This window comes from Neophocaena asiaeorientalis, unplaced genomic scaffold (assembly GCF_003031525.2).
Source record: "Neophocaena asiaeorientalis asiaeorientalis breed wild unplaced genomic scaffold, Neophocaena_asiaeorientalis_V1.1 scaffold521, whole genome shotgun sequence".
Taxonomy (NCBI): Eukaryota; Metazoa; Chordata; class Mammalia; order Artiodactyla; family Phocoenidae; genus Neophocaena; species Neophocaena asiaeorientalis.
The window spans coordinates 6,277,401-6,305,383 of NW_020174712.1; the positions used below are offsets into that span (position 1 = coordinate 6,277,401).

The 27,983-nt window shown below is 35.7% G+C and overlaps 1 protein-coding gene across 23 annotated transcripts in view; it reads right to left on the reverse strand.

Annotated features, from left to right (window-relative positions):
• Positions 1–27,983, reverse strand: part of PCM1 (pericentriolar material 1) — a 90,193-nt gene that overhangs the window by 61,267 nt on the left and 943 nt on the right. For 11 of the 23 annotated variants that reach the window (XM_024759888.1, XM_024759882.1, XM_024759887.1 and 8 more), the window contains exons 2-10: positions 26,727–26,794; positions 16,904–17,021; positions 14,655–14,900; positions 13,035–13,304; positions 12,207–12,377; positions 11,905–12,021; positions 5,280–5,457; positions 5,028–5,117; positions 2,449–2,558 (exon numbers count right to left, since the gene is read on the reverse strand). In XM_024759888.1, coding sequence (XP_024615656.1) covers positions 2,449–2,558; positions 5,028–5,117; positions 5,280–5,457; positions 11,905–12,021; positions 12,207–12,377; positions 13,035–13,304; positions 14,655–14,900; positions 16,904–16,999 — 1,278 coding nt within the window. In that variant the 5' untranslated portion in view covers positions 17,000–17,021; positions 26,727–26,794. Of the gene's footprint in view, positions 1–2,448; positions 2,559–5,027; positions 5,118–5,279; positions 5,458–10,228; positions 10,468–11,904; positions 12,022–12,206; positions 12,378–13,034; positions 13,305–14,654; positions 14,901–16,903; positions 17,022–26,726; positions 26,795–27,037; positions 27,100–27,983 lie in introns of those variants that run through there. The other 12 variants (XM_024759899.1, XM_024759892.1, XM_024759898.1 and 9 more) reach the window with 7 other exon arrangements.

The following is a 27,983-nucleotide window of genomic DNA, read 5'->3' on the forward strand; positions in this document are numbered from 1 at the left end:
TGCTCCACAACGGGAGAGGCCACAGCAGTGAGAGGCCCACGTACCGCAAAAAAAAAGAAAAGAAAAGCATAAATAGGGCTCCCCCGGTGGCACAGTGGTTGAAATCTGCCTGCCAATGCAAGGGCCACGGGTTCGAGCCCTGGTCTGGAAAGATCCCACATGCCGCAGTGAGCCACAACTACTGAGCTTGCACGTCTGGAGCTTGTGCTCCGCAACAAGAGAGGCCGCGATAGTGAGAGGCCTGCGCACGGCGATGAAGAGTGGCCCCCACTCGCTGCAACTAGAGAAAGCCCACGCACAGAAACAAAGACCCAACACGCCAAAAATAAATAAAATAAATAAATAAAATTTTTTTAAAAATGGATCATATATTAAAACAGCATAAATATTCTCTCTCATTTTTTCTTTTGGCTGCATTGGGTCTTCGTTGCTGCATGCAGGTTTTCTCTAGTTGTGGCGAGCGGGGGCTACTCTTAGCTGTGGTGTGCAGGCTTCTCACTGCAGTGGCTTCTCTTTCTGTGGAGCACAGGCTCTAGGGCACGCGGGCTTCAACAGCTGTGGCATGTGGGCTCAGTAGTTGTGGCTCGTGGGCTCTAGAGTGCAGGCTCAGTAGTAGTGGCCCACAGGCTTAGTTGCTCCGCAGCATGTGGGATCTTCCTGGACCACGGATCAAACTCGTGTCCCTTGCGTTGGCAGGTGGATTCTTAACCACTGCGCCACCAGAGAAGTCCCAAAAATACATAAATATTCTTTATAAAAAGAGATAAACATTTGTGTAGGTTGTGCTGGTCGGTAAGTATATATGCCTTTCCTATTCCCAAATTATATACATACTATTCCTTGATGTGCCACCATATCTATGTAACAGTATATATATACTGTTTTATAGACACACGTAACTACACAGTAGGGATTCACTGGATGTTATTAACTGGATCTAAATTAAGTGCTACAAATGCCATATTTTATATAGAATAAACCTTCAAAAACCTCATTCTCTTGTCATCTTTTTAGAACCACAATCATAAACTTTAACTTCTTAACCTATCAGTTTCTCCTACCGCTTCTTTGCTACTAAAAAAAAAAATTTATGAAACATTTAAAAAATCCACTAAGGATTAGGGAATCATATAATGAGTAACCAGCACTGAGCTTAGTCAAATTTTAGTATTTTGCCACATTTGCATCAATTCTTTCTTTAAGAGAAATATATTACAGATAATGGCTAAAGCTTTATACATAGAAATCCTGACCCCATTACTCTCTCGAGATAACCACAATCTGGAATTAGACACCTACCATTCTCAAACGTATTTTTATTTTGTAATACCTATGAAGGTATCCATAAAAAAAAAATACTGCGGGCTTCCCTGGTGGCGCAGTGGTTTAGAGTCCGCCTGCCGATGCAGGGGACATTGGTTCGTGCCCCGGCCCGGGAAGATCCCACGTACTGCGGAGCGGCTGGGGCCATGAGCCATGGCCGCTGAGCCTGTGCATCTGGAGCCTGTGCTCCGCAACGGGAGAGGCCACAACAGTGAGAGGCCCACATACCGCAGAAAAAAGAAACAAACAAAAAAAAAACACACTCTACACATTGTAAAACATAAGCTACGTAGTATCCTTCTTAAACTTGCATTTTCATTCATTAGCTCTGGTTCATTTCCTGTAACCGGTTATAGGATTTCACTCTATGTATATATCATACCTTACCAATCCATTTTCCTGTTCATGGACATTTAGATTGTTTCTGCTTTGCTATTAATACAATGCTGCCATGAACATTCTTGTATGCATCTCCTTTTGAACAGGGTCACTAGGAAAAATGTACTAGAAATTGCTAAACAACTCTCCAAAGTAGTTAGATCATCTTCTTTCATTTAAACTTGGGTCAGCAGACAGAAGATAATGCATTGTCAATTATACCCATCTCCAGTGGAAAGGTACTAATTCACCCTTTCTCACTCAACAGACTGAAATTTTGCATTTATATCATTACTTACAAAGGTCATCAAATTATAACACTTATTAACTCTGAAACTAAACTTAAAAGCTTCCTTAAAACTGTTAGTAAAACATTGCAACAGCATAGATTCACACTAACTTAAGTTTAACGTTGTGACTATTAACAATCTTAAAGGTGAAATAAGAACGCGTCATCTAGGAGCATACAAAGGGGAAATTTCACTAATCACTTCATTCAAAGTAGGTATTTCCTCTAAATTAGTGTTTCCCAAAGCATAGTCCCGAGACTTCCAGCACTGGAATCACATGATGGGAAGCCCACCCCAAATGTATGAATCATAATTTTGGAGGTGGGGGGATCCCACTGACCAGAAATCTACATTTTTTAACAATCATGCCAGGTGATATGTATGCTCAGTAAAGTTTGCGAAGCACTGCTTTAGTTAATGTGATTTTAAATCCAGTATACCAAAAAAATGAAGTTACCTGAGAATCACGAAGCTGATTATGGAAACGCTGAATTAAATCATTCAATTCTTCATTTAGCTCAGATGTGATACTGACTCCAGATAGGCTACCTGTAGTTTCTGTTACAACTGGAAAGGAAGTTAACAACTTTCATTCAAACAAATAATTTAATAATTCATTAAAGCAAATAAATAAAAAACAACACTTTAATTTCTGAGAAGCTAAAAAGAAATTTAGGGGGAAAAAAGAAATTTTAAAAATCTCAACGTAATTTGAAACTAGTTAACCCTCAGATTTACCTGTCAACCAATCATTTTATAAGTTTCCATCTAACCTGAAAATAAAGGGACACTCACAAAACTCTAGTATAGTGGTTCATCTTTTTCTTTCCCAACATTCAAGGAGGGATACTGTTACATCCCAATTAAGAATAGTGACTCAACAGAGTCCGGGTGTGGGAAGGTCCACCAGGTTGGGTTGGAGGCGTGGTGGGCAAAGTGGTTCGTCTGAAAAAGCACAGCTAATTCTGACCAGTCTCAATCCCCACCTCCCCAACAGAATCAATGTTCTACTACAGGGGCTGGCAAACTTTTTTTAAAGATTCAGATAGTAAACATATTAGGCTTTGTGGAGATATAGTTCTTGTCTCAACTACCCAACTCTGCCACTGTGGGGCAAAAGCAACTATATACAATACATAAACAAATGGACATGGCTGGGTTCCATAAAATCTTATTTCAGGCAGTGGGCCAAATCCAGCTGGCTATATATAGTTTGCCGACCCCTACTGTAGAACAGATAATTTATTGAAGGAGTTGCTTGTGATACGAGTCATACTAAAAGACCACAGTTTTTATCTTCCTAAGGCAGTATTCTGATGACAATTTTCATAATAGTTACTCTCTATTACTCAACCACCCCAAGCTTATCTTTCCAGCTCTAAAAGAGACAATGACTATAAACTGTTTCTGTTTTGAAGGAAAATATTAGCTTTTTCAATGAGAAATTAGAATTACAGGGCAGGGTAGATTCTCATGTATCCAGTCCAAAGTACTTGGGAAAAAAAGAAGCAATTACAGTCTAGATAACACACAACTTGCTAGTTAAATGGTTAAAGGAACACTCTTTCCCATGACAATTACTGTAAGTTTGTTTTTTCATCAGTATTCTCCTGCAAAATCTCATAAATGCAAGAGAAAATCTGTTTTCAATCGTTAACCTAAAATTCTTTTTGAAATAGTACATAAAATAAATTCAAATTTTAACTCCTGTTTATTCTCCTCCTGGTGCTTGTCTCATAATAGTACATTAAAAAAAAAAAAAAAAAGAAAGAAAGAAAGATTACCTGCTTACTTAAAAATAAAGGTTTATATTCAGAAATAGAAGACCCATGACCTGGAACTCAAGAAATCTGATTCTACTAAAATTCCATATAAGCCTAGGCAAGTCACGAACTCTGTGTTAGAGTTCCTTCTCTCTAAAGTGAGAATTATAAAAAAAGCCCTGGCGACTAACCTACAGTTTTGTGGTGATCAAATGAGATGACGTAAATATAACTATTTGAAATAACACAACTATCACAAGAAAGTCTCTGAAATCTGATACTCCAATCTTGAAAAACATTTTAAAAGTTGGTCATTAACCGAACTGTATTTGTCATTGTTAAAATATTTTGTTTTTTCCTAAATCTAACAGCTAATGATAATTTGAATTTTGCAAGGGAAAAATGGGGATGAAAATTTGCATATTATATACTATTATATACTATACCATATATATTCTATACGACTATATAATTATTACAAAAGAGTAAGTTACTTGCAAGTCATAAAGTTCCTTATGAAAATGCAAAATTAAATTACATATAACAGTGATCAGAAGGCTGAGCCAGTGGGCTAGGTGTGGACAACACGATAAATTGAGTAACCACAGTAAGGACCTAAAATGGAGAGCTCACAGGAGATAAATTATTATAAGACTGTAATGACAGACTACTAGAAAATATAATTTGGCTTTAAGTTTTAATAAGTAACAATATGTTTTCAACTTAATGAGAAATTAAACACGTAGGTTTGCCAATAACAAGACAAACTATAAAGTTAGACTCAATACTAAAGAATTCAATACAAAGGATGGGGAAAGGTTTCTTAAACAAGATCCAAAAATACAAAACTTAAATCACTAAGATGTATACTTTATTAATCTTATAATTTTATATGTCAATTATACCGCAATAAAGCTGAAATTTTTTTAAAAATGAAAAAAAAAGAATTCAATACAATTTCCATCTAAGTGATACATGGCTATGAGGGAAAGAAGGAGAAAGAAAAGAACATTTCTGAGTCTCAGGGAGACTGGATAGGATATAAATTTAGTTCAAAGGAACTAGTGCATACAATTGGATACCTCACTACTCATGTCAGAAGCCACAGAAGCTTACATTTATTCACTGCCTCACTTAAGGTTTTAACCCTTCCTTGGCAGGCAAGCAAAGTACAGCAATCCTAGTTAAATAAAGTACAAAAGGCAGAAATATAAGCAACAAGAGCCCTATAAATTTGAGGTACAAAAACAAAACTACATCCTGTCCCTTTTACCTCTTAAGGGTACTCTCTGATGAAAAGGAGAGCGAGCTGGCTGTCTGCACGGTACAGTATGATGACCAGGAGTTGTCCCTGCAACCTTTTCTGCATAACCAGAGAAAAGCACAGGACAGGGTAAGCCTCACATGTAGGTTTCTAAACTAGACAACAATCAAGATCTAATTATATAATAACCAGCATCCACCTTGCAATCATATCATTATTTTTGAGCCTTACTTATAACAACATTCTAAGATGGCGGCATACCAGAATCATCCATCACAGCAATAGCTTGCTCTGCCTTATGCTGCAGAGCAAGAAGAGCAGCTTGTCGTCCCTGCAGAGCTCTCAGCTGCTCCTGCTGCTGTAACATCCTTTTTAATAAATCGTGTTGTTTCTTCAAATTTTCTATCTCTTCCATAGGCTCCTGCTGAGGATCTCTGGCCTGAAAAATAAAACCAACAACACTTATATCTTTTAAAATCCATGTTCCTATTTCAACTACCAACGGCAAGGTACATACATAGATAATAAACTAGTATTAAATATACAACCCTAGATACAGACTTGAAAGAAAAAGAAAATGATGACACAGAGACAGCCTGTCATGTTAAGAGTTAGGTAGTTAGGTAATTTCAAGGTAAAAGACCATATGCATATGCTTAGCATGAAGAATTAACAAAAAGAAAATAAAAGAAAAGGCATACAAAAAGGAAGACAGGAAGGCCGACACACACACACACACACACACACACACACACACACACACACACACACACACACACACACACACACACGAATGAGGGATCCAGGCCAGGCCTTACAGAAAAGGAAGAGCAGATCATACCAGGCTAATGCCCTAAAAGTAGCCCTGGAGATAGACCAGACTAAAAAACTCTTCTGCCCCATTCCTAGAAGTGATGTTTAAAAACCAACAAAACAAAAACAAACCAACTATTTTCTAACTACGGATGGAAATTTTAAAAATATACTTTTTATTTGATTATTTGATGTGAAAGACTTTAATTTACTTGCATCACTTTATATTATCATACAGTAAAGAAAAAATATTATCTTTTGCATCAAAGATATCATTACTATTTTTTCTTTCAAAAGATGCTCATTTAATGCTGAGTCTGAGGACATAAGTTACTTTGAAATTCCCCCCAAAAGATAACATTTTGCCTAAAAGAGGAACAGATTAAATAGGTGCCACTTATAAGGAATTATAAAATTTTAAATGTTAATCTTAAAACTATTCAAGTGTAACCCAACCAGAAAAAATGAAGTCAATTAATCAAAGAGAGAAAGTTAAATACAACCTGGAAACAATAAATAAGACAAATTATGCATGAACTGTATACCATAATGGTATTTTTCATCACTGATTTGCCTTTTAAAAATTTCTGTATCTTAAAAGTTTAATGATTTTAGCTAATATTTACATAAAATATTTCTATTAACTTAGAAATAGTCAATTTTAAATTTGCATTGCTACCAAATTGGAGACTTTAAATGAATCATCTCCCCTGGCTCTGACCAAAGTTAACAAGGAAAATAAACCTCAGTGATTTCTTTTCAAAGTAAAAATGAACTGATCTGTTCTCCCTATGTACATTTGATTCCAAGAAAAATTATGGAGAACACAGATGGCTCCAGAGAAATTCCCTTCTGGGTAACATTCCTTAACAATACTTTGCAAAAACCTCTTCTCTTTACCTCCCCAAGTAGGACTCATTAGTATTGTAAATAAGAATGAGTAACTGTGATAACTTGGCAAGCAATAAAAATAATTACATGGCTCAGAATTAAGAACTCAAAGAAAGGAAGCTCAAATAGGAAGTAGAAGACTACAGTTAGAATGTTTGATGTAGGTATCAGAGAAGCCAGGTCAGTGCTCTATCCAGGACTGGCCAACTAGACTTTACGAACATGGAAGAGAAATAATGTACCTTGGTTAAGCTAGTATTTACTGGAGACTTTCCAATAAACTAAAGCCATTTTCAAATCAAGTACAATTTACTCAGTTCTCTCCCATCTTATACAAGTGGAGTTACCTAGTTAACATTACATTCATTGCTATGAAAATTCATCTTCTTAGTTCTTGCTCATTTCAAGACTATTTACATCTTGAAAAAATAATTTGAAGGGTGAGAGATAACTATCAATCTGAGATAGGTAGCCATCTCAGATCTGATCCAAATTAATTTCATCAAAGTCACTAGTAAAATATAAAACCAAACCCAATCAGGTACAGATTTCAGTGGAACAACTTGGAGAAATCTCTCCAGGTTGACATCAATCAAATACTCGAACAAAGCATCAGTGATAAGTGACTAAGAAAAGAAACATTACACAAATAAGGCAAAAAGTCATCTAGGATAAAAGAAAACCATCAAGAATGCATTATCTCCATCTAATTCATAATCCTCCCACCTCAAAAATAGTTTAGACCTCAAGCTAACCTTAAAGCTATCTAATTTTGAAGAAATTACTAAACAATTTAATATTATGGTTTCTTACCCTTTAAAATGCAAACTTTTAAAAAGAACTTTAATCCTTATTAGTCACATTTATTTGCAAAACTTTAATACTCTAATTATAAAGAATTCTGAACTTCAGATTTTTCATAATCCAAAGATGAATTCCCAACAATTTTTGAAATTAGTGGAGTTTTATTACTGCTTAGTAACTTTTGCATCCACATAAATAACATTTCAGACTAATAATTAGAAAAGATGAACTGAGGGAGGTGGGTGGAACTACAATCAAATATAAAGAAAGCGAAGATGAGAAAATGGTAATAAAAATACCTGGGGATAAAAACATGGCAAGAAGATGGTGCATGGAATAGAAATCCAAAAAAGGAGGCCAGGACTATACGCATCCTTCAAACACATATTTTCATTTAAACGTTCTGAGTCACTTTCAGTAAGTACATTCTTAGTTTACAAATTAAAAAAAATAACTTAAGCATGAAATCTCGAGTTGCATACAGGTAACACATTTCAGAAAACCCTAAGTCTTCCTTTCCTCTACTCAACTGATGTTCTTCCAATAATTCTTCATGGATCCAAATATATTTTTATGGCTGAAAAGTACTTCAGTTAATATGTATTCTAAGTTTTGTCATCTGAAAGGTGAGAAACTATAAGCCCAGAGAAGATAAAGCTGTGATTTATCCAATATCACAGTGAGGGGAAATCAGATTCTAAGTTCTAGGTTAGTGCTTTTTCACATCATACTATCTGCCCCAAAATTACATCCATAGACTATGTCTTCTGTATTTAAAACTACCTCTGAAGAAGCATAGTCTAGTTCGGGAGACAAATCTAGCTCACATGAAGTAACTAGAAATGATAAAAACGATAGCAAAAAATGGGTAGATGGTATTTTTAAAAGCTTATGAATGCTCTAAGAGCTGAGATTAAGTGTGGGGGAAAGATGAGTATGGGAAAACAATGAGGGCATGGGTATTCAGGGAAAGCTCTTTTTAAAAATTATGCAACGTCATCGTGTCTATAAAATATTTCATAAAATGGACTCTGCCCTTGTAGGCAACTCAAGAATATCAATTATCTCCTATCAAGCTGCAACTCACAAGGTTGCTTTAAGCTCTGAACCTCAGTTAAGACACCAACTTTTTTCCCTAGTCTTCTAACAGAATACTACATTTTGAAAGGATGTTAAGGAGGGAATGAAGGTAGGTGGGGAGAACAACAGATTCTGCATAACAGAGAAAGAATAAAGTCAGTCGGTGGGAATTAGGGTTTTTTCTAAGAAAATGAAATCATTTTATGAACACAGTACTGATAGAACTACCCTAGGATGGCCCTAAGAATCAAAAGATTAAAAAGAATCAAATTAAACTCCAGAAAGAAGTTCAAGAGAAAATAATATTTATAAGGACATTATTCAAAGAAACTTAAAAACAGGAAAGTGGTTTTTAAAAGCAAACCTAACGCCTTAGGGGAAAAAAGTAAAACTGGAAGATGCTATGCTGTAGTAACTGTCAACTCAAGTTCTGTTTGTCACTATTCAGAAGACTTAAGAAAGGAACATTAAGTTCCAAAGGATCTATTTTCCCCCATTCACTTTCTCTCCTCCAATGCTAGTAGTTTTAAAAATAATCAGCTACTTTACTATTCTGTTGAACTGGGACACCTTTTGCTTAACATTTTATAGTAAGATCACTATAGCTGACTTCAAACTATATCTTCAAACTCTTGTGGGAGAGCGGGGAGACACCATAATATCTAGAGGTTAAACTTTGTCATTTTTAAATGCCACAAAAATATAAAATATGTACATAACAGAAAGGAAAGCCTAATCCTAGGTAATAAGCTAGTAATAAAACATAGGAAATTGGTCTTATCTATACTCAATTATTAAAATAGTACTTTACTCCTGTCAAATATGAGCACTTTTACAAATGCTATTTTTTTTCAAACTGTTTTAAGTGGAACTACACAAATAGCTGTCTTTAAATCTTTCCTGAGTGTCTTTATGCAAATCATGGAAAATTAAAAGAAAGAACATTTACAGCAAACTTTGGAGAAAAAAGTAGCAAAAACATCAGGCAACAAGTCAACTGGATAATTTTTTTAAAAACAGAATGGAAGAAGGGATTTCCAATGGGAAGAAAAATATAAACAAAAAAACACTAAAAATATTGGGTTGGTCAAAAAGTTCGTTTGGGTTTTTCCATAGGATGTTAGGGAAAAACCCAAACGAATTTTTGGCCAACCCAATATTTCATTATTAAAAAAACAGGAAAGCTAATTGCTTGCTCTATTTTTTCTTTCTTTAATGAATGACTACAGGAAATAAGACAAAACTTAAAAATACCATCTTAATCCATGAACACAAATATCAGAAACAAAAGGCAACTAATGGTCAAGGTTTAAGAATGTGTTATATTTTGAGTTCTCAACAGCAAAAAAAGGAAAATGGATTAAGTTTCAAGTCCTTTGTTAATACAAATTAAAAACAGCTGCCACACATAATCCATGGAGAGGAGAATAAGAAAGCAGAAAAGGAAAAAAAGTGTCACTAAGGGACAGCATTTTACTAATGCAAATTACAGTACAATTAACCATGTTAACGTACATATTTAAAAGTTAATAGCAACAACAAAAAAGAAAATAAAGGAGAGGAAATATGAACAAAAGAGGTGCTCATTTAGAGACTTCCCAAGTTAATATTGTGAAGTATACCTTTGAGGGAAATCCACGTTTTCGGCTATATTTCCTATTAGGCCTCAGTTCCCTGTCATTCTGAGGAGGTCTGTCACCTTTCCCTTTTGGACTTGTTGTAACGTCAATGTCTGAAACCTGTTCTTGTGAAGCTGAATTCCCTAGTTTGTCCTCAATGCACGGCCGAATTCTCAGACTAAAAGATGCCTCCTTTATTAAATAGTGTAACATATTAATTTCTTAACACAAACTCCTGTTTAACATATAAGCCAGTCTTGTAAATAAATATAAAAAATTACAAGTCCATCTTTTAGAAAATCAATCCACCCTCCCCCAAGTGGCAATAAAACTTTAAGTTAGACTTTTAAATTCCTATAGACTAGACTCTGGGCTTATTATAATTAAGTGAATATCATATCCTAGGCAATAAGCTATACAACAATTGCTGAAGCATATTTCAACATTTATTCTGCTGTTGTTAACTTTCAAAATTTCCTGATTTAATGATATGAAAGAAAGTCTCATCACGGGGAATACGATACACACTAGCATATAAGTTATAATAATCATCTATATCATTTCCCACTCCTCTCCAACAGAATTCCTTTACCGACATGCCCCAACCCTTCCACTTCTGCTGGAATGAAATGTGAGAAAGAAATTATTCCCAGCACCACTGTAAATAGAAAAACAATTTCCCCGCAGTAGAATCCATTCTTCAACAACCATTTGGATCAAGCCCTCTGAGCATCTCCTGGTGAAAATAATGGAGAGAAAAAAAATTCAAATTTCCTCTTCAAATCAGGAAGGACAAGGAAGAGAAAGGAGGCAGACAGGAAACTATGCAGGTCAATATTAAAAGGAAACAAACCCTCAAATTCCTAATGCTGAATGGTACTTTGGAACATACCTCGGACACAAAAGATACACGTGGCTATCCTTTCACAAGAAAGGCATTACTGATAACAGGCTTTCAAGTTTACTAATGCATGGTTGTAGGTTCATCTGCTAAAATTAAAATGCTTAAAAGTATACTAGTTTCATACTAACTTCTACGAACTAAGTTTATTTTATAAATCTTTCCTCAAAGTTCTGTAAATTTCTGATTATTTTTCCAAAAGACAGTATTTTGATACATTCCATTTTGCAGAGTCAGAATTTATAGTATTTTTCTCACTGGAATAAATCCCAAAGTAAATGCTACCCTGTCCCATTTTCATCTCAGTTTATCAGTCGTCTGGTTTTGCTTCCGTTCTAAGCTAGCCTGAGAAATGAGAATCCTAACAGCCTTAAAATGGTTCCTCAATGGGAAATTAACTTGGAGACTTTTCCAACAGACGACATGCTAAGCAATGACACTGTACTTATAGCTCTTACATCCACAATGAATTTTAACTTTCCCAATGCTTCTTAAAATGAGTAAAGCTGTGCTTAATGAAACAAACTAGAAAAACCAGGTTTCTGCAAATTGAAGATCAGATATTATTAATCAACCATTAAAACTATTTTTAATGCTAATAAATAAAACTTTTAAACTTCCATGTTCAAAAAGAATATATACAGCATTAACAATCTGAGGGTTTCTTCCCTGAGATAAACTTTTCATTAAGGAATGCCTGCAAAAATATCATCGTGAAAAACGGGGGAAAACTTTATATCTTCATTTCCAGCACTTTAATTACTAAAAAGCCGCTTACCGTGGTATCTGAAGCCTCAGACTGCACATCTATGTTTAGCGATGTGCTCTCAGCTACAGAACCAGATCCCACAGCTGAATCTATAGTCCGAACATCCTCCTCCTCATTTTCTCTAGCCTGAAATATTTTAGCGGTATAAATCATACAACTATTAAAAAGGGCAATAAAATGTTATAATGGATGGCACGATTTTTTGAAAATATATTAACTCCTCTGGGGTGGCATCAGAATGTCATCAGTACATGTACACTGATACACTACAAAAATAACTCAATACGTTATTTAAAGGGTCCAAAACTTACAAGAATTTTTTGGAGAAATTTCATATATGACTTTTCTTGTTCTTTAAGGTGATCTATTAGATGAGTAAGGCGCTCAACATTAGCAGATCTTTCATTTTTCTCTACAAGATCTTCCCGCATGGAACTAGCTTTAGTAATATAGTCACGAATCTGAACAAGCCTGCTTACAATCTGCAAGGGAAATATTTGGGGTGGGGGGGGGAATTATAATTATAGATTTTAATTTCAAATAACTAAAGATACTTCTAGGTTTATTGTGTGAATTCATACATGCAAAAGATCTGAATCAAATTTAGAATTTAATCAAAACATAACAGGCAATACTAACAATTCCAATTACTGTTAACTTAAAAATTTCAAAATGTGTTTTAGTTTCATTACTTGGGAACTTCATTTTATAAAACTGCGTATCAAACATTTATATAAATTTCTCTACTGTTTATATATTTCTTTATAAATAAATTTTAAAAATTAAGATACTTCTGAAAAATAATTTTTTCAAAAAATTATACAACCATTTAAAAAAATTTCTACAGCAATCTATTAATCACATTGCTCCCAATTGCTCTTCACTAAAAATTAGCCATACAGCATTTGGCAGATGAACAGAAGTCTTAATTTACCTTACTATGCCATTTCTACAATCATTTTGGTAAAAAGAAATTTACACCATTTTGAGTAAATCTGATAGATTAATGAGGAAGGTCAGAGAAGTACTTTAATTCTACCTAAAATTCCTATGTGCATAAGCCAATATTTTTTTTAAATCTTAATGAATCTACTTTGAGGTTTATGAAAGCAAAGAGCAAAAGAAAGAAGTTTTATCACCTGGCTGCTCTCCATTGCAGGCTCTCCTCTCCCATCTTCTTCAGAGACTTGACAGTTTTGCAAAAGGTCATTACTTAAAGCAGAAGCAAACAACTCTTTACATTGTGCTGATCCAATCATTTCTCTCTTTTGAGGATTTACAGCAGCATCTTTGCTCTTGTTAGTATTAATCTGCATAGGCAAAAAGTTGAAGGGCTTTCGGTTTTCACTAAGCTGACGTTTGTTGTTAGCAGCTGTTGCTCTACCTTGAGAATCACTTCCAATGCTTCTCTATATATGAAAAAGAAACCAAATCCCACAAACATTAATCTTTCAAAATTAAAAAAATCCAATGTTCTTAGTTTTACCATCAGATATTGATTCACAAGGTGCATATAAACAGATTTGCTGTAAGATTCAAAACAGCTTCAGACCTACAAAATTCTTTTAGTAAAATATCAAAATTCAATTATCACGTCCTAGGCCTCATTCTGTCAGACAATTCAAATGATGAATATGAGCAAGACTAGTCTAAATGAAGTAGCAGGATTATGAATCATATTTATAACTCATATTGCTAGTCATACTTGATCACAGAATATAACATAGGCTTTGGACCCAATCAATCAATGTTAATTAATATGAACATCAACATAAAGATGTGTCAATGTAGGACTTCCCTGGTGGCACAGTGGTTAAGAATCCACCTGCCAATGCAGGGGACACGGGTTTGATCCCTGGGCCAGGAAGATCCCACATGCCATGGAGCAACTAAGCCCATGTGCCACAACTTCTGAGCCTGTGCTCTAGAGCCCGCAAGCCACAACTATTGAGCCCGCGTGCCTAGAGCCCGCGCTCCTCAACAAGAGAAGCCACCGCAATGAGAAGCCTGCGCACCATAAGGAAGAGTAGCTCCCACTTGCCACAACCAGAGAAAGACCACACGCAGCAAGGAAGACCCAACGCAGCCAAAAATAAATAAATAAATTTTAAAAACAAGATGTGTCAATGTGAAGCACTGTCTGATAAAGTACTCAACTCAGCGCCCGGCATACAGTAAATGCTCAATAATTAACACATAGGTGACTAAATGATATATGATCATCACCATCATACCAGACTTGAATCTACCTTTATGCATATTTGGAAAACTTATCTCTATGAAGTACAGATGTGACAGTAAAATGTTAAGAGTTCATTATCATTTCTACTTGCTTTTAGTTCTAAACTTGATTTCAGTGATTGTAAATACAAACAACTGTTTTATTCTAAACTTGAGATAAGCCAGCACATCCCACACTTAACAAATGACAAATATTCTAAACTGGATATTCCCTTTTGCTTAAGAGCAATCTTACTCAGTTACTAGCATGCATAATTTAGTTTCAAAATGAAATCATTTAAGTTAGTCATATAGTATAATAATAAAGTCCCAAGAGACTTGTCCTCAGCAAGTTTAGAAATAAGGACTTTATTGCCCTCCAAAGAACACAGTACCATCACAACAGATTAATATTCTCTCCATATGCACAGAAACTAAGAAAAAGGAAATAAACAGCTCAAATTTATTAAGACAAACTACTTAGTCTATTGCCAATATTTTCCACAGTCATAACTTGATTTTTAAAATAATTTACAAACCTGATCTAAATCACTGAAGTTTATCCGCTGTTTAAGTTTCTCTAATTCTGCCTGCTCGGGAACAGACATCTGCGTCATGTATCTACTATGCGGAAATGTATGTGGAGTCTTCGTTCTTCGCCTTCCAACTCCTGGCGATGACTCCGGAGAAATATCATTAGTTACCCTTTTATCACTTTCTACACCAAACTTTTTCTTATTCTTTTCTGATGATCTATTTGCCTTCTTCTGTTGGCCACCCCAATCCTTTAAAAAAAAGTACAGGCAAAGATTAATCTGGCCTCTATCAAATCAGGAAAATATTTTGGTACACTTAAAAATTTTTGGTCAAAATTTTAAATGACAAACATTTTTCACATAAATACATAGTCTTAGAGACAATTATTTACTTGTACTAACCCATTTTCCCTCCACTACACCTAGCCTAAATTTCAAACTGTGCTGAAATTATAATTATTCAGAAAATAATTACTTTCCTATCATAGGTCATTAACAAATACAAATACCCAAACTCCAAACCTAGCATCAGTCTGAATATTTTCAAAAGCGTTTTTAAAAATGGTTCCTTACTATTTATAAACTGAATAGTGAAATAAATTATATATATCTTTACTGGCCTCCTTTAAAGTCAGTATATATAGGTAGACAGATCTGGAATCAACCTGTGTTCTAAAGCAATTATTGTTATAGGAAGAAATGCCCCACTGTGTGACCCCAGGCAATTTATTAAACTTCCCAAGATCTCAGTTTCCTAATCTCTAAAATAGTGTCACCTTTAAAACACGATTAATAATAACATACATAAGGGGAGGGTGGGACAAACTGGGAGATTAGGTTTGACATAAATACACTACCGTGTGTAAAACAGATAGCTAGTGGGAACCTGCTGTATAGCACAGGGAGCTCAACTCGGTGCTCTGTGACAACCTAGATGGCTGGGATGGGGGCGGAGGAGGGAGGTCCAAGAGGAAGGCGATATAGGTATACATACAGCTGATTCACTTCATTGTACAGCAGAAACTAATACAACATTGTAAAGCAATTATACTTCAATTAAAAAAAATTTTTTTAAGAAAAAACGTACATAAAACAGCTAGCACAGTGCCTAGCATATAGTAAGCAATAAATATAACTATTATTTTCTATAGGCAACAACGTACTACATGATAAGGTCTAATACGAAATGATAAAAAATGTTTAATAATTTTTTTTCTTTTCTTTTTTTTTTTTTTTGTGGTACGCGGGCCTCTCACTGTTGTGGCCTCTCCTGTTGCGGAGCACAGGCTCCGGACGTGCAGGCTCAGCGGCCATGGCTCACGGGCCCAGCCGCTCCGCGGCATGTGGGATCTTCCCAGACCGGGGCACGAACCCGTGTCCCCTGCATCGGCAGGCGGACTCTCAACCACTGCGCCACGAGGGAAGCCCAAAAAAATGCTTAATATTTTAACTAGAAAACATTTTTATTTACTTAGCTATACTCACATAACGCATTCAACAAAAAAGGTATAAATGCCCACTTTATCCATATTGGAAGAGTCTTTTAGTTTTACTCTAGTAAAATCTTTTGGGATAGTTTTCTCTTTTATAATAAAACTCCTTTCTCTACAAACTGTCCCTCCACCCCAATCCATGTGTGGGTGTTCCTGCCAACCTCTTGTTCTACTTACCCCACCCAATCCTGGCCATAGATGACTGGAAAAGAGATGCATATCTAATCCAAATTGGGATAATCATATGTTAAAATTCCAAATTGGAACTAAGAGATAACTAGTCAGTATATAATTGCAGCCATAGCTGAAAACTTTAGAATGAAGGGGCAGCCATAGTATACCACATGGACCAGAGAGGAGAGAAAACTAGTCTGTGAAAAGAAGTTGTGTTAAGCAGAGGCACACAGAAGCAAAGAGTCAGCGTAATGAAAAAGTAATTCTTGACAACTTTCTGGTTGCTTTTCCTAGTCCCTTCCTAAAACCCAGCTATATTCCTTTAAGTTGTTTTCCATAAAATATCTTTATATCCTTGTAATAAATCTCCTTTTTGGCTTAAGCTAACTCAAGCTGATAGGTTACCTACAAACAAAAATGTCTTAAAGTAATATAACAAATAGCCTAGGGTCATTTAATATCTTGGACAGCAAGAAAAAATGTGTTTTCAAAGAGTTTCAGTGAGTATGACTTGGCTAAGTCAGGGGAAAGCTGCATTCTAACATTAGTAGCCAACGACACACCATCAATAGTAAGATATCCTACCATGTTGTTGAGTCGGTCATCAACACCCTCATTGCTCCAGTTTGGTAAATCCTGATCATTCATGCCTTCTTCAAAAGGACCTCCTCCTGTGGCCATACTGGCTTTTATAATTAATGTTCTGCAAAACAAGTGAAAACTAACTTTCCTAACACATAAAAACAAACTGTAATTTAAATAATTCCATGAAGCTTAGCAATATGAAAGAATATCAGAAAAGCTGATTTTATGAAATAAAAGAGGCACTGTCAACTACACATCACAGACGAAATGATTTAGCTGCCATAGGCATAGTACGATTAGCATGCATTAAGTAGCCAAAGTGATGGGGAGGGGAAGGAAAAATCTCAGAATATCCACTGTGTCAGCTGGCTTGCATGCTTTAAGGTTATTCAATTTAATTTATTCAACACAATCCTAAAAGGTAGAGTAATCAGGTAGGAAAAAAGTTATTAATAGCTGAACCAAAACTGCCCTTCGAAAAGAAACTAATACCCCCAAAGACCTGGGCATTTGTTTTGTGTCAAAGATTCAAAGAAGGCAGAATGGCTCTGCATGGAACATGAAGAAAGGTTTGGTCTTAATGGGAAGGTAATGGTAAGCAAGATGAAAAGAAAGCAGCAAGAGAGAAACAGGACCAGGTAGGTGAAATGGCCGATAAAAACCAAGAATACAGTGGCTAAAAACATTTAAACATAGCGATGTCTCCTGCCCTATTTTAAATTTATTTATTTATTTTATTTTTGGCTGCATTGGGTCTTCGTTGCTGCCTGTGGGCTTTCTCTAGTTGCGGCGAGCGGGGGGCTACTCTTCGTTGAGGCGCACGGGCTTCTCACTGTGGTGGCATCTCTTGTTGCGGAGCACGGGCTCTATGAGCACAGGCTTCAGTAGTTGTGGCATGCAGGCTTCAGCAGTTGTGGCATGCAGGCTTCAGCAGTTGTGGCTCGCAGACTCTAGAGCGCAGGCTCAACAGTTGTGGCGCATGGGCTTAGCTACCCCACGGCATGTAGGATCTCCCCAGATAGGGATCAAACCCATGTACCCTGCACTGGTAGGCGGATTCTTAACCACTGTGCCACCACGGAAGTCCCCCTACTGCCCTATTTTAAATTATATTACTGCTACCTCATAGTTTTCCCTAGATCTTGATATAGTCTACTAAAGTCACAAATTCTCCCCACTAAAAAAAAGTGGGGATTTTGTGAAAATCAAGGAAGGTACTAAATTTCACACCTGGGTCAAAGAGCTGAGAAATGGAAGAAGCAATAGTAGAAGCAAAGGTTCAGAAGCATAGATGATCATGAGAAAATAAGATTTCTACATGATCTTGTGGAGGACTTTGTATTTCCACTGGGTGTGGAACTGCTTGGGCTGGAGGGGGACTGAGTGAAAGAGGAGACAGTGAGATAAACTTTATCTGTAACTCAAGGGGCAGGGTAAGCCATTAGATATCAGGATTATAATAGGTTTTTCAGTTTACTAATACTAACATTAACATGCAAAGAAGTCAGTTAATTTTGTCAAGGTCATTCAGCTAAAAATGTCATAAAAGAATACAAATCCAAGTTGCTTTGATTCTAAGATCCTAACTTCTCCCACTTACTAGAGTATAATATTAAAAGGATTTTAACCATCCGTGACAAAGCAGGATTTATCCCACGGGGATTTGAATGCTAGGATATATATTAGAATAATACATTACATTAAACAGGTTAAATATTATCATCTCAAAATAAAAAGTGATAAAATTCAACACTTAATTTGAAAAAAATCTTAAAAAGTACAAATACATTGGTACTTCCTTACAGGTATGTGTATTTTCATGCTGTTTATTTCAATAGCATTTATTACTTTTTAAAAAAAAATTTATTGAGGTATAGTTGACGTACAACATCACATAATTTTCAGGTGTAAAACGTAGCAATTCAAAATTTTTAAAGGTTATACTCAATGAGCATATGTTACTTTATTTTATTTTATTTTTATTTATTTATTTTTTTTTGCGGTACGCGGGCCTCTCACTGCCGTGGCCTCTCCCGTTGCGGAGCACAGGCTCCGGACGCGCAGGCTCAGCGGCCATGGCTCACGGGCCCAGCCGCTCCGCGGCATGTGGGATCTTCCCAGACCGGGGCACAAACCCGTGTTCCCTGCATCGGCAGGCGCACTCCCAACCACTGAGCCACCAGGGAAGCCCCATATGTTACTTCAAAAATTTTCTAAAGAGTTGAAAAGAAGTATATTTTAAACCAATAGCCAATGATCTTAAAATAAGATATGAAGAATATTCCTATCAAAAGACCAAAACGGGGCTTCCCTGGAGGTCCAGTGGCTAGGACTTCACCTTCCAACGCAGGGTGGTGGGGTGGGGTGCAGGCTGGATCCCTGGTCGGGGAGCTACGGTCCCACATGCCTCTTGGCCAGAGGACCAAAACATAAAACAGAAGCAACACTGTAACAAATTCAATAAAGACTTTAAAAATGGTCCACATCAAAAAAAAAAAAACTTTAAAAACAATTTTTAAATAAAAGACCAAAACACGTATTAGTTATTTAGCATTGTTTTGAAATTGTTTGTACAAAATAGAAAAAGATGAAACAAATATTAATACTGAAAAGAGAAAAGGTGGTATTCTTAAAGAATATTCATTTTAAAAACGTAGAGAACTTCACAATATCACAAATAACCAGTTAGAAATATACTGCGTGGAAATGATATCACTTATAACAGTGGCAAAAAAATAAAATTATCTAGGAATAATATAGTTTTGCCCTATGTAAAGAAGAATTATTTTTTTAATTGAAGTACAGCTGATTTACAATGTTGTGCTAATTTCTGCTGTACAGCAGTGATTCAGTTAAACATATATAAGAAGCACTATTAAATTCTATAAAACAACATAACAGAAAATGTGAATAAGCAGAAAAACAAACTATGTCCCCTAATGAAAAGGCTAAATATTATAAACATAATACCATTTTTTCTAAATGTATAAACTTAATTAAATACCAAGAAAAATCCCACTGGAATTCTTCTTGGAATTTGACAGAATGATTCTAAAAACCATCTGGAAGAATAAACAAGTAGTTGGAAATAAAATTATCTGAAAAATAAAAGTAAGAGTTGCAAGAGAGGTCAAGAGAGTAGAAAACTAGTCCCAAGATATTCAACCACGTTAAGTATCTATATGGTTACATTAGTACCGCCCAAAAAGAAAATCCTCAAATACACCCAATTCAAAAAATTTAATGACAAAAAGTAATTATAGCTAACATCTATTTTGTTCACTATATGCCAAGCACCATGCTAAATATTTTATATGCGTTTATCATTTAATCTTCACAACAATTGTGTGGTATTGGATTATTCAGTGGTTGGGACAATTTGCTAACAATGTTGAAAAAAGTTTATTTAGAGCTTTAACAGGCTTCCTAAACTAGGATGCTTCATCTTAAACACAAACACAGAAAAATGATTTGAGTGACTATTTTCTCAGTTCTCCCAAGGATGGTACACACCCAGCACCATTCCAGACACACAGAAGGGGAATTAATTCACAGTAAAAAACAGAAGCCTTAGAGCATTAGAGCTTAATTCCCTCCCAATTGAAAAAGACTGCCTTATATCATAACACCAATATACTATCTAGTAGATTAAAAATAGAAAAATAAGATGAAAGAATCAAATAACAGACAAGAAAAAAGAACAGACTTGAAAAATAGAGATTTTACTTATTTGGAATGCAGAAATAAAAGGACTATGTTCAAGCGATTTGATTCATATACAAGTGAATCCCAAGTATACTGAGAATAAATAGTAAATGACAAATTGAGAAAAAAATCTGAAAGAAACAGGAAGTATATAGTTAGTATCTTTACTATATTAGAAAATGCTTGCATGAAAGCAATTTTTGGTTGCAGGGGTAGAATGTGATTTTTGCTCTTTTCTGTCTTATATATTTTCAGCAATATTTTACATCATTTTTTATACTAGAAATATATTTAAGAACTTTGCAAAATAACTGATACTCATAAAGAGGTATGCCCAGTGAACGGAAATGACTCATTTAAATGAAACATTTTACAAGTACCTTTTTCTAGATGTACTAATATAATCTGTAATATTAAAGAACTGGAGCTCAAAAAAATACATAAGCAGTAGAGGTGATAATGATACTTAACATTACTAAAAGCAATTTATCTTAAAATGGAAATTAGAACAGAAAATTATTAAAATATTTAGGAAAAACTCTTACCAATTTTTTTGGTAAAAGAGTATGTTACATTTTCTTTTTTAATATTTATTTATTTTATTATTTATTTTGGCTGTGCCGGGTCTTAGTTGCAGCATGTGGGCTCTTAGCTGTGGCATGTGGGATCTAGTTCCCTAACCAGGGATCAAACCCAGGCCCCCTGCATTGAGAATGCAGTCTTACACACTGGACCACCAGGGAAATCCCTTTTTCTTCTTTTTTTAATAGAGTATGTTACATTTTCTATCAGTTGAGTAATAAGGTAAGTTTACTTTAAGATAAATTATTAAGACTATATTCAGAGATGTTTTATACTCATTTTTTATTATGATGAATTCCCCCTAAAATGAAGAGCTTTTTCTAGGGATCTATTTATAGGCTAATGACTTTGAACACTATTAACGTTAAGTTTCTAAAACATGGTTTAAAAGGCACACTCCTAAAGAAGTAAAATTATCAGTATGAAGCTAAAGAAATAATTGCATGTGAGTCAATTCTCAGTGTATTAACATTCAGCTGATTTCTCTACGGGAGTAGCTATCTCGCCCTACAAAAGGGAGAAAACAAAGGCAAGTCATTTCTTTTTTATGTCAACCTCTCTAACCACCTCAAAGTCACCATTAAAACTACAGGTCTCTCTCTACCTTCTAAATTTTATTCTGTAAACACATTAATATAATTATGTATATAGTTTTTGATTATTTTATGATGATTATAAACTATTACTTGTATAGAAAGACTTCCAATAATCAAAAAACTAGGTACGTAGAGAAGAGGACCAATGCAAGAAAAATTTTTATGGCAGAATCAAAGAACTTGGTGACTGTAATGATGTGGGAGACGAGGCAGGGAGGAAGGAGTTAAAGGATGACTCCCAGATTTCTAGCTTGAACAACCAGGTACAGGATGATACATTCAAAGTAATTTGAAAAGAAACAAGTTTCTGTTGAGAGAAGATGAGTTCAGTTTTAGAAATATTTGAGATGCCTACTGTCCACCAAATTAAATGTCTAGTGGGCAAATACTGATCTCTCAGAAGTGAAATCTAGGCTAGAGAGATTTGCAAATCATCAACTCATAAAAGAACTTAAAGTGGAAAAGAAGGCTCAGGGAGAAGACGAAGAGTAAGAGAAGAAGACTGAACCTTGAAAGACACTGATATTTAAGAGAGAAAGGAAAAGAACACTAAGAAGGTACAGAAAGACAGGAGGAAAACCAGAAGAATGTGCTAGAAAGGGGGAGAAGTATATAAAGAAGGAGGGTATGATAAGAATGCCAGATGTTACTCTGTCATATAAGGAAAGCAGTGAGAAGTGTACACTTGGATTTAGCAACAAGGGGGTTACTGACAAGCTTGGTAAGAATCAATTCCATAACAAATGCATTTATTGATGGGAAAGGGAAAAAATAAAGGAAGTAATGAGGTGATTTTTTCAAGGAATCAGCCTGTGAAGGAAAGCAGGTGGCGATGGTCAAGAAGAAGTTTCCTTAAAAGGAAGCTATCTTGAGCACGTTTAAAATTTGTCGGGATAGAGCTCACAGAGGGAGATAATGAAGATGCAAATGACAAAGGAGATAAATTGTGTGGTCTCCGAAAAACCAGGAGCAGCTGGGATCCAGGGTGTAAGAAAAATGATTAACTTCAGAGAGGCAAAGGAACACCTCTTTTACTGAAACAAAAGAAAAGAAAGGATACAATTGGACACAGGCTGGTTAGCAGATTTGGTGGTAGGAAGCTGAGTTTGTTAAGTGAGGTGAAGTAAAAAGGATTGCTCATTTATGTGCAAGGGTAACATGACAGTGTCTGAGAGACTGGGGAAGAGTGACGTGGGCAGCACTAAGGACTCAGATGAGAGCAGTAACATTCCCTGACATCACTAATGTATCACTAATCTGCAGTGTGAATTTTTTTCCCCCAGAAGTGCTCATCAGCCTTGGTATAAACACTCCACTGAATCCATCCAAGGTTGGGATTTTGCCAGGCAGGTTTAACAGAAAGACAATGAGTTGGAAAAGTTGAAGCCATTGGAAGATAACTAGTACAAGTGATGGATGATGGTAATGTGAAGCTGAATGGGGCTAAGAGTAAAATTCTTCTACTTCAAACAAGCACTTCTATGCATCCTATGACCTATTAAACTAAGCTGAAACTATTATTTATAGGCTTCATTTTGCTATTTTTGACAGCCTTATTTAGTTCCCCTATCTTATAAGGATATGAAATGCAAAAATACCATGGCAATTTATAAGCTACTTTCAGTGACTGATCCTTCTGAAGAAAATCCTGTTGTAGGATTCTTACTATAGAGAAGTATTATATATCTAAGTAGAATATCACAGTATTAATTACCAGGAAAATACCAATGGTTGACTAAAGTTACCTTTGAAATAAAAATACAAAGTAAAGAAGAAATTAATCAAGAAAAGAAAAAAGATTATTTTTCCTAAAATCTTTAAAATTCAGATATTATTTCTCAAATAGCATTAAATTACTCATAACTGTCTTCGGAAATACCTTACTTCTCACCTGACAGCTGTAAATCAAGGTTTTAGAAATACTCATCCAAATAAAATAATGTAGAAACTATAAGTTTTTTTCTAAATATTTACTTAGAGTCACAAAATAACCAAAGCTGGTACTTCACGTTATCTGCACAAGTTTTCTGAGGCTGCACTGTCTGGAGTACTTCTTGTACTAATTGCATAAAGGAGATACCCAGTACACTGTTTTGAAAGTCTTAATGCAGTGCACAAGCATACTAAGCACTTTTAACAGACACTGAGAAGAAAATGCCTAAGTTTCTGGCATTATGTGATTGTTTAGTTTCATCTGAGGAATTTCTCAATTTCTTCTCTGTACCTAAAAACCATATAGATCTTTTCCTTGGTTCTTTCAATTTGACACTTCCTAAAAATTTCAATAATTTTCTAGAACTTAAGATACCTTTCTATAATTACCCTCTTTAAATTAAAAAAAAACTAAAACTCTTAAGGTATTGGGGGGAGGAGAATGAACAGACTGCAACAATAGACTACAATATATAACACACAGTTCGAATTAACAAAAATTTGATTAGACCTATGTACCAAGTATTGCACTGGGTCTATCTTATGGTACAGTTGCTCTGTAGAGCATTTCCACACCAAGAAAATTTAATATATCCTTGCTCTCTACAAAAGCAAATGAGAGCCCCTGAGGTCAATTAAATTCTGCTTGCTAAAACCTCTCCCTCTCTGCAATTTATATTCAAATCTGTCACTTCCTTATCACTGATTACATATAACTCCCTGGGTACATCTATATGCCCTGCTATAACCAATCCCAATCTTCACTGCCACTCCATCCCATACTCATTACTGATAAGAGCTCTTCCTATGATCCCTTTCCACTGGACCATTACATACAAACTCCCTATACATCCTCCAACTGTTCCCAAATATTCCTCCTACTTCTTTGGATTCAATAAAATCCCAAGTCACTCTAAAAGCACTATTTCCTTAGAAATCCTTTCTAAAAGAAGATGCTACTCTTCCTAGTCTTTCAGATTCACGGGGGGGAAGGATACCAATTGCAGACCATTCTTATTTAACAATGCTTAACCTTCCTCTTTCGAACAAATTAACCACCAAAAATCCATCTCTCCCTATCTTGGGTACCATTTCCTGCTGTCCATCCCAAGACAGCCTTACACTTTTCTTGGTAACAACAGGTTCATGGTTTCACTCTGCACCTCATTCTCTGCTTTCATGACCTGAACATCTGTAACCATTTTTCTAAACTCTGACCTCAGTTCCAACATCCATCTCATCTTCTCTATTCCAATACTATTTCTACTCTGAAGAGATAATTTGTTCAAGATCCTGAACTTCTGAAATCCCTCTTTCTGAACCTAAGACCTTGCATTCTACTTCTCTCACTTGCTCATGGCCCTGCTGAATACTTCCAGCCCCTTGATCATTTCTCTTTCCAGGAATCCATTAAACCCTCACTTTCTTACTCAACCCCAAATACAAACCCAAGTAAGCCATTCCAAAAATGACTTGCTAGCATCCTTGGCCTACTCAACTATTTGCCCATTTTATGAATTCAATTCTGGATAAACCTCATTACCTAATCTCTTTGCTTCTACTAACTCAAAGGTAAGGTCAGTCAAATAGTTATAAAATGGCAATGACTGTGTCCACTATTAAGGTATATTATACCATACTACACACTCACACTTGCAAAATGTAGGTTTACTCACTGAGGTAAGGAACTTTATCTGTTTTGCTCACTGCCACATCTCTAGTACTTTATAGCCATTAAGTCACACATTGTAGGCACTGAATTAAATTTGTAAGATGAATGTACTGCTATGTACCCCTTCTGGCTTCTTAATAAATTCCCTAGTGTGATTATTCCAAACACTTTCTATTTTTTCCAAATCTCACATATATTTGCCTCCTTTACAAACAAATGGCCAAATCTCCTACTGAGAAAACGAAGGTCTTTTAAAATGAGTTTAACTCAAGAGCCCTATATTTTTATTCTATTTTATCCATCTTCTCTAATGTGTTAAAAGGAAAATTATTTTATGACTGATATTATAACTGTTTTTATTTTACCAAATGCCTATTACACACTCCAGTGTTAAGAACTCTAATCCACAAACTCACATTTGACTTTTCCCGAGTTCCACTTTTCTTGTTTTATTGTTATACTCTTTCAATTAAAAGAAAAAAATACCAAGAATTATAATTAAGATATAAATCAATGGCCAATCTATATTTTCTCATGATAGCCTATATCATAAGGGAGCTGAAGATTTGTCTGCTTTCCTGGAAAGCAAGGATATATTAAACATATTTTAAAAATGGTCTGCCTTAAAATTTTAACAATAGAATTAAATTTTCTGAGATTTTTTTTAAAAGAGTAATTATTGCTGAAATGCTTCTAACAAAAATTTCTTCTAATCCTCACCCTTTGGTCATTTAATTTCTGAATGGTCCTTGGCAAACAATTACTTAACTTTCCCTCAATGAACTTACATTGACTTTTTTCTGCTGGTCAGAGAATATCTTTACATAACCAGCATTTGACAATGCACTGTGCATACAAACTAATGTTTAAAGTAATTTTAGACAGCTAAAAAAAAAAAAAAACTTCAATCAATAGTATATATAATAAGCTCAAAAAGTAGAGGTTTGTGAATAAAAAATAAAAACAGCCAATTAATAGAAAAGTTGTACAAGATGACTTAAGAGTAAATGAATTCAGAAGAAGAGGCTATCCAAATAGTTGTTACAGGACACATTCAAACTGAAATGGGCTGAAGAAGAAATTCTGCGAAGACAAAGACATTTAAAAAGGTATTGCATAAACTATTCTAGTATTTAATAATTAGGAATGACATGACTCTTTTCAAACAAAAGTATGAAGGCAGACCAAAGTGGCATGCCAAAAGCACAGCATACAGGGCAACAAACCTAGATCGTTTGTTTACTACACGCACTGGTATTTTATAACAGTCTGCATCATAAGGTCTTCTTCAACTATAAAACAAAGGCCAATAACATATATAATGATGTCAAGTTACCTGTTTAGAAACTAGTTTTTGCAGCTCAGAAACGGCTCCTTTCCTGTTTCACACTTCAAAACTGTTGTCTGTTTATGATTTAAAAAAAAAAAATCACTTCAGTAAATTACACTATGAAGTTCAGAATAACAAATACTGACTATATAACCTAAAGTATGTTCAGGAAATCAACAGAAAAGGAAAAATCCAATTTATCACTATTTTAAAATCACCTTACTTTCACCTTTTAGGAAAACAATGTGGTACACAGGTTTAAATCCTCCAACCTTGTAAGATCCTACCAAACAACAGTGTGATACCTTAATACCTACTCTGGAATATAATGTAATCATCATGTAAAAAATCCATGCCCAAGTTTACTCTTCAGATTGATCAAGTCATTAACTTCCTGTCACTCAAAACTTCCAGAACTTTGCAGACCCGTTGATGAGGAAAATGTTTCTTTATTTAAAAGCTGGCTACTTCATTAAAAAATAACCCTGTAACTACATAAACACAAAGTTTACTTTCAGTCCAAATAGAATTATAATAGTTCCCAGTGGCTCTAACTGGGAAGGTGATAGGGAAAGAAAGGAGCAGGTGCACCGAAGCTTGACAACACCCACTCCAGTAACCAGAGAATACCAGAAGGCGGAGTCTGGAAAGCAGCGATGGGGCGGGGGTGAAAGGGGCGCCCAGAAAGCCCGCTTCTTCCAGCGCCAAGACACGATCCGTCACCCGTAGAGCAAACGACACAGATCTCCAATCGGTCAAAAAAACTTTTTTCTTTTTTCAGATAGGGCGAGCTCTTGAGGAGTGAGCCGCGGGATGAAAAGTTTGGGCGACCCGCCTCCCTAGCGGGGCCTACTACGTAACCCCCAAACCCGCGTTTCTGCAAAGCAAGCGATGTTCCCCGAATCTCATTTGGCATTTAGTTTATCCCCACCCTGGGCCCATCCAAACTGGACCAGCAGTAAGGGATGGCGAAGGGGCGCAACGGCAGAGGCGAAGGAAGAGCTCTGAAATGAACATTCCCCTCGCAAGTAGAAACCCCAAAGCCAGGAACGCCTCCCGCGGCCCTTCCGCTCTAAGAACACCCGAGACAGCTGAAGTCCCGCTGCTCACAGCCCAACCCCGAAGTCGCGTCGCTCCTCACCGGCCCTTCTCCACCCCAAATTCTGGACCTCGAGAGCCCCACCAGAAAAGAATTTGGGGGGTAGGGTGGGAAAAGCGCAGTGACGAAGACTACGGCCACTAAGGCCCCTTACTATGGAAAAC